This window comes from Heteronotia binoei, chromosome 12, assembly GCF_032191835.1.
Source record: "Heteronotia binoei isolate CCM8104 ecotype False Entrance Well chromosome 12, APGP_CSIRO_Hbin_v1, whole genome shotgun sequence".
Lineage (NCBI taxonomy): Eukaryota > Metazoa > Chordata > Lepidosauria > Squamata > Gekkonidae > Heteronotia > Heteronotia binoei.
The window spans coordinates 12292891-12306809 of record NC_083234.1 but is presented as its reverse complement, the minus strand read 5'-3'; the positions used below and the strand labels follow the sequence as shown (position 1 = coordinate 12306809).

General features: G+C 40.7%; 1 protein-coding gene across 1 annotated transcript in view; it reads right to left on the bottom strand.

Annotated features, from left to right (window-relative positions):
• Positions 1-13919, bottom strand: part of ARHGEF12 (Rho guanine nucleotide exchange factor 12) — a 124134-nt gene that overhangs the window by 80678 nt on the left and 29537 nt on the right. Inside the window, exon 2 of the mRNA XM_060251846.1 lies at positions 282-305. Within this exon, the coding sequence (XP_060107829.1) occupies positions 282-305 (24 nt within the window). The remainder of the gene's footprint in view (positions 1-281; positions 306-13919) is intronic.

Sequence of the window (13919 nt, the reverse complement as noted above, 5' to 3'; positions counted from 1 at the left end):
TTAATGATCCTTAAATGCTTTCAAACACATCCCCCCCTCCCCAAACACGACCTTCAACCATGTGATAAGTAGTGTTTAGCTAAAGGGCAACTTCCAAATTTTCTACTGTCTGCAATCTTCTTAAAAACTGAGGTACAGTCACTACTGACCCCAATGCAGTTTGTTTTGTATCTTATTTTGACAAACAAGCTACTGATTGGCCAATGGGTTCTGAAGCAGTATCAGGACCGATATGTTCTATGTTATGACATGTACAAATAGTCAAATTCTCAAGAACTTACCTTGTAGGTTTTTTGAGGGGAAACCTGAAAAAGAAAACACAGCATAGCATAAATATATTTAAGAGTAACAGGCTTTAAAAAGGATTCCTAGTCACAATTTGTTAGTAATGATTGGTTCTCCTTCCCTCCATTTCTTTAGTTACATATATGGAACAAAAGTAGTTTGAAGCCTCACAGAATAAGATCAAAGGCTTTTATCTATTATGTGTGTCACAAATGTACATTTGCTTCCAATTTCTTGCGAATTGTCCACAAATCCTTGCTTTAGCTGGTGTTTTTGCTGTGGAGCTGTGCATTTCTACGTGCCCAAAGCACAATATCTGGCCCCTGGAAAACTAATACTTTCTGTAGATACTGCATTCATTGATGTGTGATCACAGGCAGGCATCCACATAATATAACATTAAACATTTAGGAACATGAGCTCAAATGAATTTAAGTCACCATTTCAACATCTCTATTAAGTAAACAGCTAAATAACTCCCAGAGATGTCAACACACAATACAGTGTATCTTCAAAGCTTTTCTTTAGCCATTTTAAAGAACAAATTTAAAAAGATACATAAATATTTATTGCATATGAAATCAGCTGGATAGCTTGCACTTAGTTATATCCATATACTTATGTAGACAGGTAATATTTTCCACAGAACACCACTGCACATATACATAATTGTAATAGGTTTGAAAGAATTTGTTTACACAGTTATCACCCCAATCCTCCAGCGTGGCAAAAGACCATCTTTCAGAAGTCATATTTGTTCCGAAACCTACAGAGGTACAAAACATCCCCCACCCCTTAAATTATAAACTCCAAAACTATCATCTTTGTCTCTACTTGAGATTGGCAGTGTACAAACAATGCCACATGCGTCAAGGGGAAAGATGTTCCAAAAGGATGCTGGGATAGATTCCCGGAAACTCCATGGGCTGCAAGCCAGAATCTCTATTTGTCGGGGGGGGGGGGCATATGGAAGCAGGACACGCAGGAGGTCAAGACTGCAATGAAACTCTCCCAGTCCTGTACAGATTCAGCTCATTCAGTGCAGAGAAGAAATATAAGGAGGTGTAATTTCTACCCAACAGTATAAAAACATTGTAACTTCATATTCAGAGCCAAATTAAAAGCAAGATGAACCTTCTACTTTTATTGTCACTGATTTCCTTCCTAGAAATTCTTTTTGGTGGTTCTGAGATATTCCACGAAGCAAACAAAACTGTGCCTTTACACTAAACAAAACCTGAATATATCCAAAATATATTCAGCAGAACTAAAAGCAGTAAGTTGTTTTCTGTAGTCACCTTTTCTTAAACCAGTTACATAACACTGATGGCACTGCAATGCTAAGATTCTGAACAGTGTAAGAAAGTAGACACCTCAAGGAACACAAGTTTCTGCAAATTAAACTGTCTACTTAGTGGCAATTTTGTTTTGTTTTTCTTCTAACATGCATTGTTCTCTTGAATTAGAATGTCAGGGTGCTTACAGTCCTTACCCCCCCCCCTTTTTTTTTTTTTTGCTTTTCTGAAGAAATTTCAGTATAACACAAAATACTGACAATTTATTTTGTTGGAGGGGGTGTTAGTGAAAACCACAGAAAATGAGATCTGAAGGAAGGCAATCAAGTGATATCCACTCTTCATGGGACTGACTACATAAAGCAACACACTTATTAGTAAGAGACCTGGATAGCAGACTCACCCAAAATGTGACTCATGGAAAAATCATTTGCAGTATTATTTGCTTTAGGTTTCTGGCAATTCTACAGACAGCACTAGTTTCAATCTTCAAAGGACAAAATACAAAATTTGCTATGTAAGGAAGCTGGAATCTTCACTAAATTTCATCTTCTAATTCCAAATTTCATCGAATTATCAGATACAGTAGTAGGTGCTCAAGTGTTAAGGCAGTAAGTACATGAAGGATTTGTTCATGTGTACTGCTAAGAAATCTGTAACCAAGAGCACTCTTCAATTTTGAAACAGGCATTCTAGATAATGCAGCATCAAACCATCAAACTAACAGATTTTTTTCCAGTCTACATGCTACAGTAGACTGCCAAGGTAGATGCAAAATGATGGAACTACAAATTAAATGTGTGTGCATGGGGAGGGTTTTGTACATAGCAACTTGAACTCTTTAGAGAAAGGGGTGTCATGAAAATGTAATAAAACGAAGCTATCCCATATGGAGACTAACTACTGCAACAATTTGCTCCTGAACTGGATTCACCAATTCTGGAAATATGATAGCAGATGAACATTTTTTCTCTAGAGATGATCTAAGAAGAGGTAAAAAACAAAAAGAAACCTGAAGAAAGAGGAATGCAATGCTGAAGTAGAAACCCCAGCCCTATTGTAGGATTGCCAACCTCCAGGTGGTAGGTTGAGATCTCCCACTATTATACCTGACTTCCAGGTAATAGAAATCAGTTCACCTAGAAAAATAGTTGTTTTGGAAGCTGGACTCTGGAAGTCCTTCCCCAAACCCCGACCTCCTCAGGCTCCTCCTCCAAAATCTCCAGGTATCTACCAACAACTCAGAACTGGCAACCCTCACTACAGCCATGATGGCAAACCCAATCCTATCATGCAACAATGGCCAAGGATGCTTGCAGTAGTGAACAGGGATGTGCCTTTTCGCATAACTTTGATTCATTTTGGCTGTAAGCTGCCATTTATTTTATTAGCTCATTTAAAGAGAGTTGTCTTTACAAATACATTCTCTAAAGTGGCTCACAATACTCGAATACAATAGAAAATCTAAAATACAAAATCATTCTAAGCTATTAAACACTAACAGCTGTCTATAAAGAACAGCAACAGGAAAACAAAATAGGAGTCAATTGCACCTTTAAGACCAACTTAGTTTTATTCAGTGTGCATGCACACTTCTTCAGACGAGGAATGAGGTACGGTAAGCAGAGCCACATATAGCTGGTGGGGTTTGAAATGCCAACTGGTACAAAGTTAAAAACCAATAACAGAATAGTAAAATTAACAAATTCAGAAAACCTTTGATCTGGGTTGAATTAGCGTGGGAAACCATAAAACAGTAACATGGCAGAATGTGAGAATGCCTGTTAATTATTCTATTGCTAATAAACCTGAGTCAAAAAGAAGGCATTTCTTTCCCAGAAGTTTTTCCTGTCCAACTGATTTACCTTTTAACATGTAACATAAATATATACATCATTCTAGTTTGCCATTAGGAAAAAATACATTAAAATATAGTAGAAGATGGGTTTAATAAATGTAATGAAATAAACAGCCAATATCCTTTGTTTGAGTATGTCCCAGGTTTATTAGCAATAGAATAATTAACAGGCATTCTCACATTCTGACATGTTACTGTTTTATGGTTTCCTACGGTAATGCAACCCAGATCAAAGATTTTCTGAATTTGTTAATTTTACTATTCTGTTATTGGTTTTTAACTTTGTACCAGTTGGCATTCCAAACCCCACTAGCTATATGTGGCTCTGCTTACCGTACCTCATTCCTCATCTGAAAAAGTGTGCAAGAACACAGAAGCTGACATTCTGAATAAAACTAAGTTGGTCTTAAGGGTGCTATTGACTCCTATTTTGTTCTACTACTTCAGACCAACACAGCTGCCTATTTGGATCTAGCAACAGGAAAAGTCAGGGGAAAGCATGGTAAAACTGTTGGGTTTTTCTTCCCTATATATGTTTGAAAGAAACCAACACAGGCACCAGGTATATCTCCTTGGAAATAGTAATCCAGAAGGCCCTGCTACCAGTTACCACCCAAATCATCTGTGAGAACGAGGACACTGCCTATAAAAATCTCAATAACTACTCAGGCATGTATGGGAGAATGCAGTCCCTTGGGTATTACGGTTCCAGGCTATGTGATGTAGTCAATGTATTGTGGTACTGTTTTTACCACAAATTCATATTGCATAATTGGACTACACTGTTTGGAGGAGAACTAAAGCCAAGTCTGTATGCAGACATAGCAGCAATTCATATCAGTCCGTCAGTTCCTTGAGTTCCTGCTACAATCCACCCCCACCTTTTTTATGTCATTCAAGACTAGTCAAAGCTCCCCAGCATTAAATATGCAGCAAGGCGTTTTTAGCTTTTTATTGGTAACTCACAACAATGCCATCCGTATGTTACCATTCCAAGCCAAGCTTCAAGCAAGCATAGAGTAATACCATCTCAACAGCAGAGTTGGAGAAAGACTGAGAAGAGAGGGTGGGAGTGTAAATGCCTAGCTACTAAAGTTTCAGCCACAGTTCAGCCATTCAGCAGCCCAAGCAAGTGCCTCAGCACTGTTCCATGACACAAGTTCTTAGATTTTTCCAAACGCTGATGTCAGGGTTTTTCAGAGAGAAAGAACTGCATTTACAGAGTAGTCAAGGAAGGAGGGCTTCCCCAGCAGTTACTCTCAATGTGGCCATTGTGCTTCTGTGAAGCTAGAGCCCTCTGAGTGGCTTTAGTTGCTGTAGAAATTTTGCTGTGGAAAAAGGGAAATTTTACAGCCAAACAGTTCCCGCACCAACTCTGTACTTCTCAAAGGGTATAACTTTTACCGTGAATGGTTCATTCCATAACTAAGGCCACAAACTATTTTAGTCCCACTGAAGGCTGCAGGACAGAACCAGGGTGCGTCCCTGGTTCTGTCCCACAGGCTGAACAGTTCTCTCCACACTGAACAGTTCAGGATGGCATTTTTATAAAGCAAACAGGGCTATATAGTAACAGATTAGCCCAAGAAAATGTACTGTATTTCTACTAATGCAATACCATGTTCTGCACTGTTCAATATTTCATAGAATCACAGAATCATAGAGTTAGAAGGGACCTCCAGCGTCATCTAGTCTAACCCCCTGCACAATGCAGGAAACCCACAAATGCCTACCCCAAATTCACAGGATCTTCATCGCTGTCAGATGGTCGTCTAGCCTCTGTTTAAAAACGTCCAAGAAAGCAGAGCCCACCACCTGCCGAGGAAGCCTGTTCCACTGAGGAATCACTCTAACGGTCAGGAAGTTCTTCCTAATGTTGAGCCAGAAACTCTTCTGATTTAATTTCAACCCACTGGTTCTGGTCCTACCTTTCGGGGCCACAGAAAACAATTCCACACCATCCTCTATATGACAGCCCTTCAAGTACTTGAAGATGGTGATCATATCACCTCTCAGCCACCTCCTCTCCAGGCTAAACATGCCCAGCTCCTTCAACCTTTCCTCATAGGACTTGGTCACCAGACCCATCACCATCTTCGTCGCCCTCCTCTGGACCCGTTCCAGCTTGTCTATATCCTTCTTAAAATGTGGTGCCCAAAACTGAATAAAACATATTTAATATGCTTTTTTCAGACAATTCTGTTTCAAATTTCTGCAATTCTAAGTCCTATTACTAAACATATCATCCTACTGATTGAAATGACTTACATTGTATAATCCACCCTCAGTCTCACTGGGAAATGTAGACTATATGTAAATAAAAGAGGAAGAAAAAGTATGAATCCAGATATATTTTCAAGAATTTTTAAAAAGGCACATAAGTAACACAGTTCTCAAGAATTTGTTGAAGTCTAAACATGTTTATGTAACAAACTTAGAATGGATGTTTCCAAACAACAAGAAACACAAAAGTCATTTTTTTTTCCAAGTGAAATCGGAAGTGTTCATCTTTGGAGCTTTTTTATGCAGAAAAATATGGACAGGAGGCAAGGTGTCTACAAGAAACCCTGTAGTGGTGGTGGGGAGAACTGTACAGCCATTTGGGGTGTTACATTCTAAATGCATTTCCTGACATAATTACTAAAACAGGCATGAGAAAATTCAGACAATGCGTGCTGTTAAACAATAGAGTAGAAGACTAAGTGGGTAGAGGGGAATCCCATGTAACACACAGCAATTGCCACAGATTATTCTGCACAGACGCTTATTTACAAAATCCAATAAAAACTCCTTATGAAAATTCACGCCTTAACATGCACATTTAGAAATGACCGAAGGAAGCTGGTAATTAATACCTGCAGCCTAAGGATCATTTGACAATGTACAGGATGTTATGCCTCTTGTTTAAAACATTTTAAGTAGCATTGAGGAACTCTGCCTGTGGAAAGCTTGGCCCTGCTATGGGAAGCTCTGTGATATGCAGAGCTGCGTAAGCAACATCAGAGCCCTGGGAACTCTTTAGCTGACGAGAAGAAAGAAAAAAGGTGTTTAGGACAGACTTGAAGACTGCATTCAGTTCCTTGCAATCAGCAAGAAGTTACTGAGCAAATAAACTGGCAAAATAAGGCACAGCAAGGGAGAGAGGAAAGCTCTATGAGTGAGAAGGTGCGGGGGTGGGGGGGAACCCTTGGGAGAATCCTTTAACAAACCCCATCTCTTTCTTTTATTTATTTACTATATTTATGGTCTGCCTTTCTCATTGAGATCAAGCAAGATTACACCATGTAAATCAATTCTAACAATATGATGAGACATCCAACAAGCAATTTACTAGAACTAGGATTACAGAAAACTGAATATGTAAAGCATATTAACACATGATTGCCCTGACTTACATAGCACAGGATTTCCCTCCCTAAGATGCAAGATTTTCCCTCCATTTCTCTGTCCCTTCTCTGATTTAGCAGCCCAGGTAACATATTTTCTTCTCCCCTGAAAAATCTTTGGCTGTCCCACCCTGTCAGTAAAATATATTTCGACTATCTGCTCTGCTCAGGAACTTGAGGGAAGAGACAGGAATGCCCTTTAACTTAAATGTTTGAAAATTGCACTTGAGACACTTTTAAAATTCAAAAATAACAAAAAGGTTTTATTTAATATCAAGGGGAAAAGTTAGGTGAAATCAGGGGTTTAAATTACTGGGTAAAACTAGTACAAGCAAAGATTTTTGTTTTTATATATTAAACGGCTAATGAGAAGTTCTTCAATTATTCAGTTACTCAGATAACTTGAGAGCCAGTTTGGTGTAGTGGTTAAGTGCACACACTCTTATCTAGGAGAACTGGGTTTGATTCCCCGCTCTCCACATGCACCTGCTGATGTTACCCTGAGTCAGTCACAAGTTCTCACGGAGCTGTTCTGCTCAAGAGCAGTTCTGGGAGAGCACTAAGCCCCACACACCTCACAAGGTATCTACTGTAAGGAGGGGAAGCGAAAGGAGATTGTAAGTCACTTTGAGACTCTTTCAGGTAGTAAAGAGTGAGGTATAAAAATCCAATCTCTTTCTCTTCTTCTAGATCTTTAATAACAACAATAATAATAATATTTAATTTGTATCCCGCCGAAGCAGGCTCAGGGCGGCTCACACAGCATAACATAAAATACAGCATTACAATAATAAAAGCACACTTGTTACACAACATATTACATAATACAATTCACTAATATATCATTACATTAAAACCATCTAATTAAAACCATCAAATTCAATTCTAGCAAATCGTTTGGTGCTATTATATTGAAAGTGCTATTTGGTGCTTTATATTGAAAGGCTTTTGTTTCAGTGTTTTCCCAAACACTTCACATTTCCCAGTTTTTCTGTTGGACAAAACTGAGAAAGCCATATTTGTCTACTTAGTTTCCTTTCTAAGAATATATGACGTACAATTACACATAAACGCATGTGCACACCTTCTGAAAGCCACCTTAGGTGGAAATTTACTAACTAAACAAATGACAGAATGACACAGTTTTTGGCTGTGCACCCACTGCTTCTTCTCTCTCCAACCATTTCTACAACCTTGTTCACCCTGAGGATGATCTTCGTTGGCAGAGTAACAGGGGGATGAAATACCAACACAGGAGGAGGAGGATTAGGGAATGGTCCTGACTTCAAGTAGGTTCTTGTAACCAAAGTGACAGCATGATTACTTCCTCCTATTTATTCAGCCTTGCTATAGGGAGTTCAGCCCCATGTCAGCAGGACTACCAGGTGTTGCTTATACTGGGAGGCTGCTCTTAAGCAGGCTGAAAAGAATAAAAGAGGAAGCAGTAGCAGGAGGCTTTGCTTCACTGGAGACCTGGAGCTGCTGTAGGAAGCCACAGCAACCAAAGAGATGCAAGGAACTGCCTTATTTATTTATTCAATTCAACTTTTAACAGGGCTCAGGGCAGCATACAACAGGGATAAATCTACTAAATAATACATTCAAATACAATTTCCAGCAGCCCAAGCTGGTCTGATGACAATAGTTCCTGGAAATATCACTGCCTTGCAGAGGAGAAGGGGGGCAGGGAAAGGAAGAGTAGTACCAGACTAGATGGAGGACTGCCACTGTCCTCAGCCAAATGCCTGGTGGAACGTCTGTGCTCTGCATGCCCTGCAGAATGGCAACCGGTCCCACAGGGCACAAATGTTATTTGGCTGAGTTCCTCCAGAGCAGAAAAGCCCTGTCCTAGCTGAGGACAGTCAGATGTCTCTTGGGCTGGAGGGCATCTAGGAAGTTCTTATCACCTGAGCGTAAAGCTCTTCTGGGGGTATACTGGGAGAGGCAGTCCCAAAGGCATGTGAGTTCCAGGCCATTAACTGATTCACAGGTTAACACCAGAATCTTGAACCTGATCTGGTATTCCACTGGATGCCAGTGCAGCTTGAGCAGAACAGGTAGAATACATGCCCTGCAGGGGTGGGGGGGGTGTCCCAGTAAGGAAAGGACCCACACAGCCGTGTTCTGGATCTGCTGGAGTTTCTGGATCAGCCTCAAGGGCAGCTCTACATAGAAAGAGTTACAGCAGTCTAGCCTGTAGGTGATTATCATAGCTAAGTCAGGGCGAGACAAGTAAGGGGCCAGTTGCCAGTTGCGCAGCTGGAGAAACACTAGTCTGGCAACATTTGTGATCTGGGCCTCCAATGACAAGGAGGCATCCAGAATCACACCCAAGCTCTTGACAGTCGGTACCAGTAATAGGGGCACATAAACAAGAGCAGGGAGTTGGCCTCCCAGACCCTTGTCTCCCCCACCCAGCTAGAGAACCTTCATCTTGTCAGGATTCAGTCTCAGTTGGCTCTGCTTTAACCATCTCATCACAGCCTCCAAACCTTCAGCCAAATGTGCAGGAGTGATATCTGGCTGGCTGCCCATCAGCACACTGGTGACATCCCAGCCAGAAGCTCCACACCAGTTGGGTGAGGGGGCGCATTTATGTATATCATGGACCGCTGGCTGTAATTAAAGTACATCTGTGTTGCCAAGATACTTTGCCTCACTGAGCTTCTCTGGCCACCCAAATCTAGGAAAGAACCCTTACCTCAGAGAAAAATGGCCTCTGGCAAGACAAGAGAGTGCATCCTTGCTGATTCTCCTGTACCTCTTGTTTTTGAGACTGTCAACCATAGTATCTGGAGATGCTAGCTGGGTTGGAATCAGAAGGCACTGTCTTTCAGTACTTCTTCCATGTCCAGCCAATCTCAGAAGATGGTACTGGAGGCGCGCTGCTTGGCCATGTGGTATTTATGCTATGCGGTCCCTCAGGGATTCATCTTGTCCCTCAGGCTGTTTAAAATCTACAGGAAACCTCTGGGAGTGATTACCAGGCAATTTCAAGCAAGGTGGATGACAACAGGAGGATGACAGCCGGCTCTGTTTCTGCTTAACGACTAAGCTGGGTGAGCCAGTGGAAGCCCTGAACTGGCAGAAGGCAACACGATAGATGAGGGCCATAAACTAAAGCTGAGGCCAGCCAAGATTGAGCTTCTACCCATCTGTGATAAAACTGCTCAAGAACTGAGCAGTCAGCTGGTGCTGGAGGCAGTTTCACTCTGCCTGAAGGAGCAAGTTTGTAGCTTGGGGATGCTGCTGGGCCATGGCCTACAGTTCAGATCCCTTCCGTGGCATATAGTGCTTTTTACCATCTTCGTTTTATATGCCAGCTACAACTGATCCTCAAAAAGACTGATCCATGCTCTGTCACATACATATCATACCCAATAAATATTTAGCTATTTGATATCTGAAACAAAAGGACCGTACGCATACAATTCAAACAGTGCAGCTTCCCCAATATCTACTGCCCATGTAGTCTCTAAGGAAAAATTAATTAATGTTATCTAAGGCAGAGGCTGTGGCTTGGTGACTGAATCTGTGCTTGGCATGCAGAAGGTTGCAGGTTTAAGCCCTGGCATCTCCAGTAAAAAGAACCAGGCAATAGGTGAAGTAAAAGACCTCTGCCTGAGACCTTGGAGAGCCGCTGCAAGTCTGAGCAGACAATACTGACTTTAATGACAGATCGTCTGATTTAGTATAAGGCAGCTTCGTGTGTGTGTGTTATTTAGCAAAGGTAACTGATTTAACAAAAAAGCTTTTCTATAAATTTCCTATGTAAACAACAGCAAAATTGCTACACTTTTCCCCAAATTGAGGTGCCTTTCTCAAGAACAGTCTGGTGCACTGCCTTGGACAAAACCTGTGATTGTAGACTTTTATTTGCTCTGGACTATGTATTATTTTATGTTGAACTATTTGTATGTTACTTATGATTTCCTTATACAAAAATTTCAAGGTTTTTTTTTTAAAAAAATCTTGGCGGCTGAATGGAGTTGATTGGTTTTGCTGGAATCTACACAGGGATATCACATTTTTGTAATTACTGTACTGTTATTTTATTTCATTGTACTTTGCTAGATACTACTGTAATGACCGTTGTACAAAATATATAGAAGGAAGAAACTTTTAACAAAAAATGACACAGGATGAGGAAGGAGAGACAGCAATAATATCAAGATGACTGTAGCAACGGATGATGTTAAATCAAACTAAAAGCACAGTTTGAAAAAAATACCGTACTCAATGAAATGTGTATATTAATTATACTGCAATTAATACACACATTATCTATTCCAGTTCCTCTTCAAAGTACTTGCTGTCTTGAGCAATATACCAGAAACTCCCTCCAATATGATATTTCAGTAATCAAAAGCTTTTGCTTCAAGACACTGCTGCAATACCAGCTCTGAAAAACAGAAGTCTAATCCCATTCAATGAAAAAAAAATACAAAACTGTTCGTGCTTATTGAGTTCAGAGAGAGGTGAAGGCTCCCAATGTCTTGTTTCCCTCTAAGAGAAGGGTATCTAGAGTATTGTCTCCCTATAAGAAATACTACTTCCTTTGTAGTAATTTCCCCTCAAGGAAATTGTTTCAGAGCATTCCCACTCATCATATCTAATCAAACACCCCTGAATGAACAGACCTGGTTGCAGATGAATATAGTGACACTCCCTGTACTATCATAAAGCCACACAGCAGTTTCCCAATGCATATCATAACACTGAACGTTTCAAATTAATTCTGCATATATCTTGGACCAACAATGTTTAGAATGCGAAGCGTGACAAACTCACCCTTTCATATTTTTTTTAAAAAGATTTGAAGCAAAGCTTCTGCTCTGGAAATGTACCCTGGGTCTTTAAAACAGACCACAGACCTCAACGAAGAGATGCCTACCTTCCTTATATACTAATTTGGATGGCTTGGTTGCTAAGCAAAGATTTTGTACATATCGATGGTAAGAGGGAAAAATCCTCACACCCCACGACAGAATACAGCAAGCCCTGAACAGAAATTACTAAAACCAACACCAAGCCAGAGGAATATTTGCGAGTCTCACCTACAGGTGAATCACAAAAGCTGCCCAGGTGGTTCCAGCCAAGAAACATCATGACTCCAATTTCATACGGGATCAAGGAATGAAAAGCAGGATAGCAGCACTGCCTGTTCTACTGTGCAAGACATCATTTCTTGCTGGCAAAACCTTTGTTCTCAAAGCGAGGCTGAGCTCAGGTTTTTTTCTTTCAAAAATATGCTTATAGGATGAGACCACACACACACACACAGAGCAAATGCACAATTATAACACAGCAGCCTATGACATTCCACTCTCCATTGAAAGTCATTGTTTGTAATAAAGGAGCATTATTTCATCTTTTATTACCCTGCATCTAGAGAAGCGATTTTTCTATCCTTCTTACCACATCACACATCAGGACAGGAAAACAAAGACTTCCAGAGATTACCTGGATCGAAGGAAAGGGAAATCATCCAGAGGATAATTCCAAAGGCCAATCAGGGCCAAACCATCTAAGAAAGCCAGCTACCTCCATCTGATGGGGGGAGGGCTCTTGACAGATACTCATCCAATATTCCTAGGGAAGCATTTGGCTGGTCCACTAGGGCGACAAGCAAGAAGAGGTGGAGTTTCTTCATCCCTCCCTCCTAGTCATTCTCTCAGCTACAGCTCAACGTTGCGATATTAATGGGCAGAAAGAAAACAGCACTTACATACTTCTTCTGGGAAATGCTGCTATAAGGATTAATAAAAGGGGCTTTGCTGATCGTTTATCTGTTTTAGAGAGAAGCAAATTAATAATATTTAAGAAGAGTCAGGGGGCTATGAAATTCACTGAAACAAAAGCAAATGAGAAGGGGTTAATGAATTCTGCTTTATCATCTTTGTGACATTATAAATCTTAAGACATTTTTCTCTCACGTCTTATGATCTGTCTTGGGCAGAGAAAGATCTTTCCCAACACCTTTAGCATGCAAAAAACATGCTCTACCAATATACCACACTCATCCATTTTAAGACTGACTATTTAATTGTGCATGGACTATTTAATTGTACATGGTAATGTCTTAACTGTAGAGAGAGCCACTGTAGTGGTAATGTGTCAGTCCAGGATCTGGGAGACCCAGGTTTGAATCCTCGTTTTATCATGATGCTTTCCCAGTAATCTTGAGTCAGTCGCACCCACTAAGCCTCACCTACCTCATATGGTTGTTGTAACAATAAAATGGAGACCAAGGTAAGCTCGGTCCCCAGAGGGGACCTAAACAATATTATTATAATATTATAATAAATAATATTATATACATTTTAAGTTTATTTACATGTGACAGAACTGTGTGCCTGAGAGTAAGAACAACAGCACAGAGCTAAATATTTCCCCCTGGAAATTTCATTATCCTAGCTTCCAGCTCTTTAACATGGACATGGTTGAGCTACTACTGGTGGAGGGAGGAGAGGCAAAAACTACTTAAAACCACCATACCTGGCTCCAGCAGCTAGCTGCTTATCGCAGAAAACAACAATGTGCAGATCTTTACCAACAGAGGACTTTGGCCTCTCTTCTGGGTCTCTGACTCTTCAGACTGGGCACTGAATGAATTGTCTAGGGCTTTTACCTGATCAAAAATCTACTTGGCCTTGTGCTACAGTACAGATCTCATATTCCCTAGCTTTCCTTCCTTCCTGGCTTGCCTCCCCAGTCCATCATTGTTCAGCAGTCGGTAACAAAATGCTGCAGCTCAGGTATTATCACACGGTAGGTGGAGAGTGCTTACTGCAACCATTTTGCAATCTCTCCATTGGTTGCCCATCAGTTATCAGGTTGAATTCAAAGTGCTGGCTATAGCATACAAGACCTTTCTTGGCCTTGGACTCTCGTATCTGCAAAACTATCCCTGCTCCTATGCTTCACCATAACAGCTTCATTTCAGCAAGGCCTTCTACAGATGGCATCCTGCAAACAGATAAGGTCAACAACACGCTGCACACATGTACTCTCTGTAGTGGCCCCCGCCCTATGGAATGGCCAGCTTTAGGAGGTCAGAAAGGCTTAGGCTTCTGGCATTCAACAGACTATGTG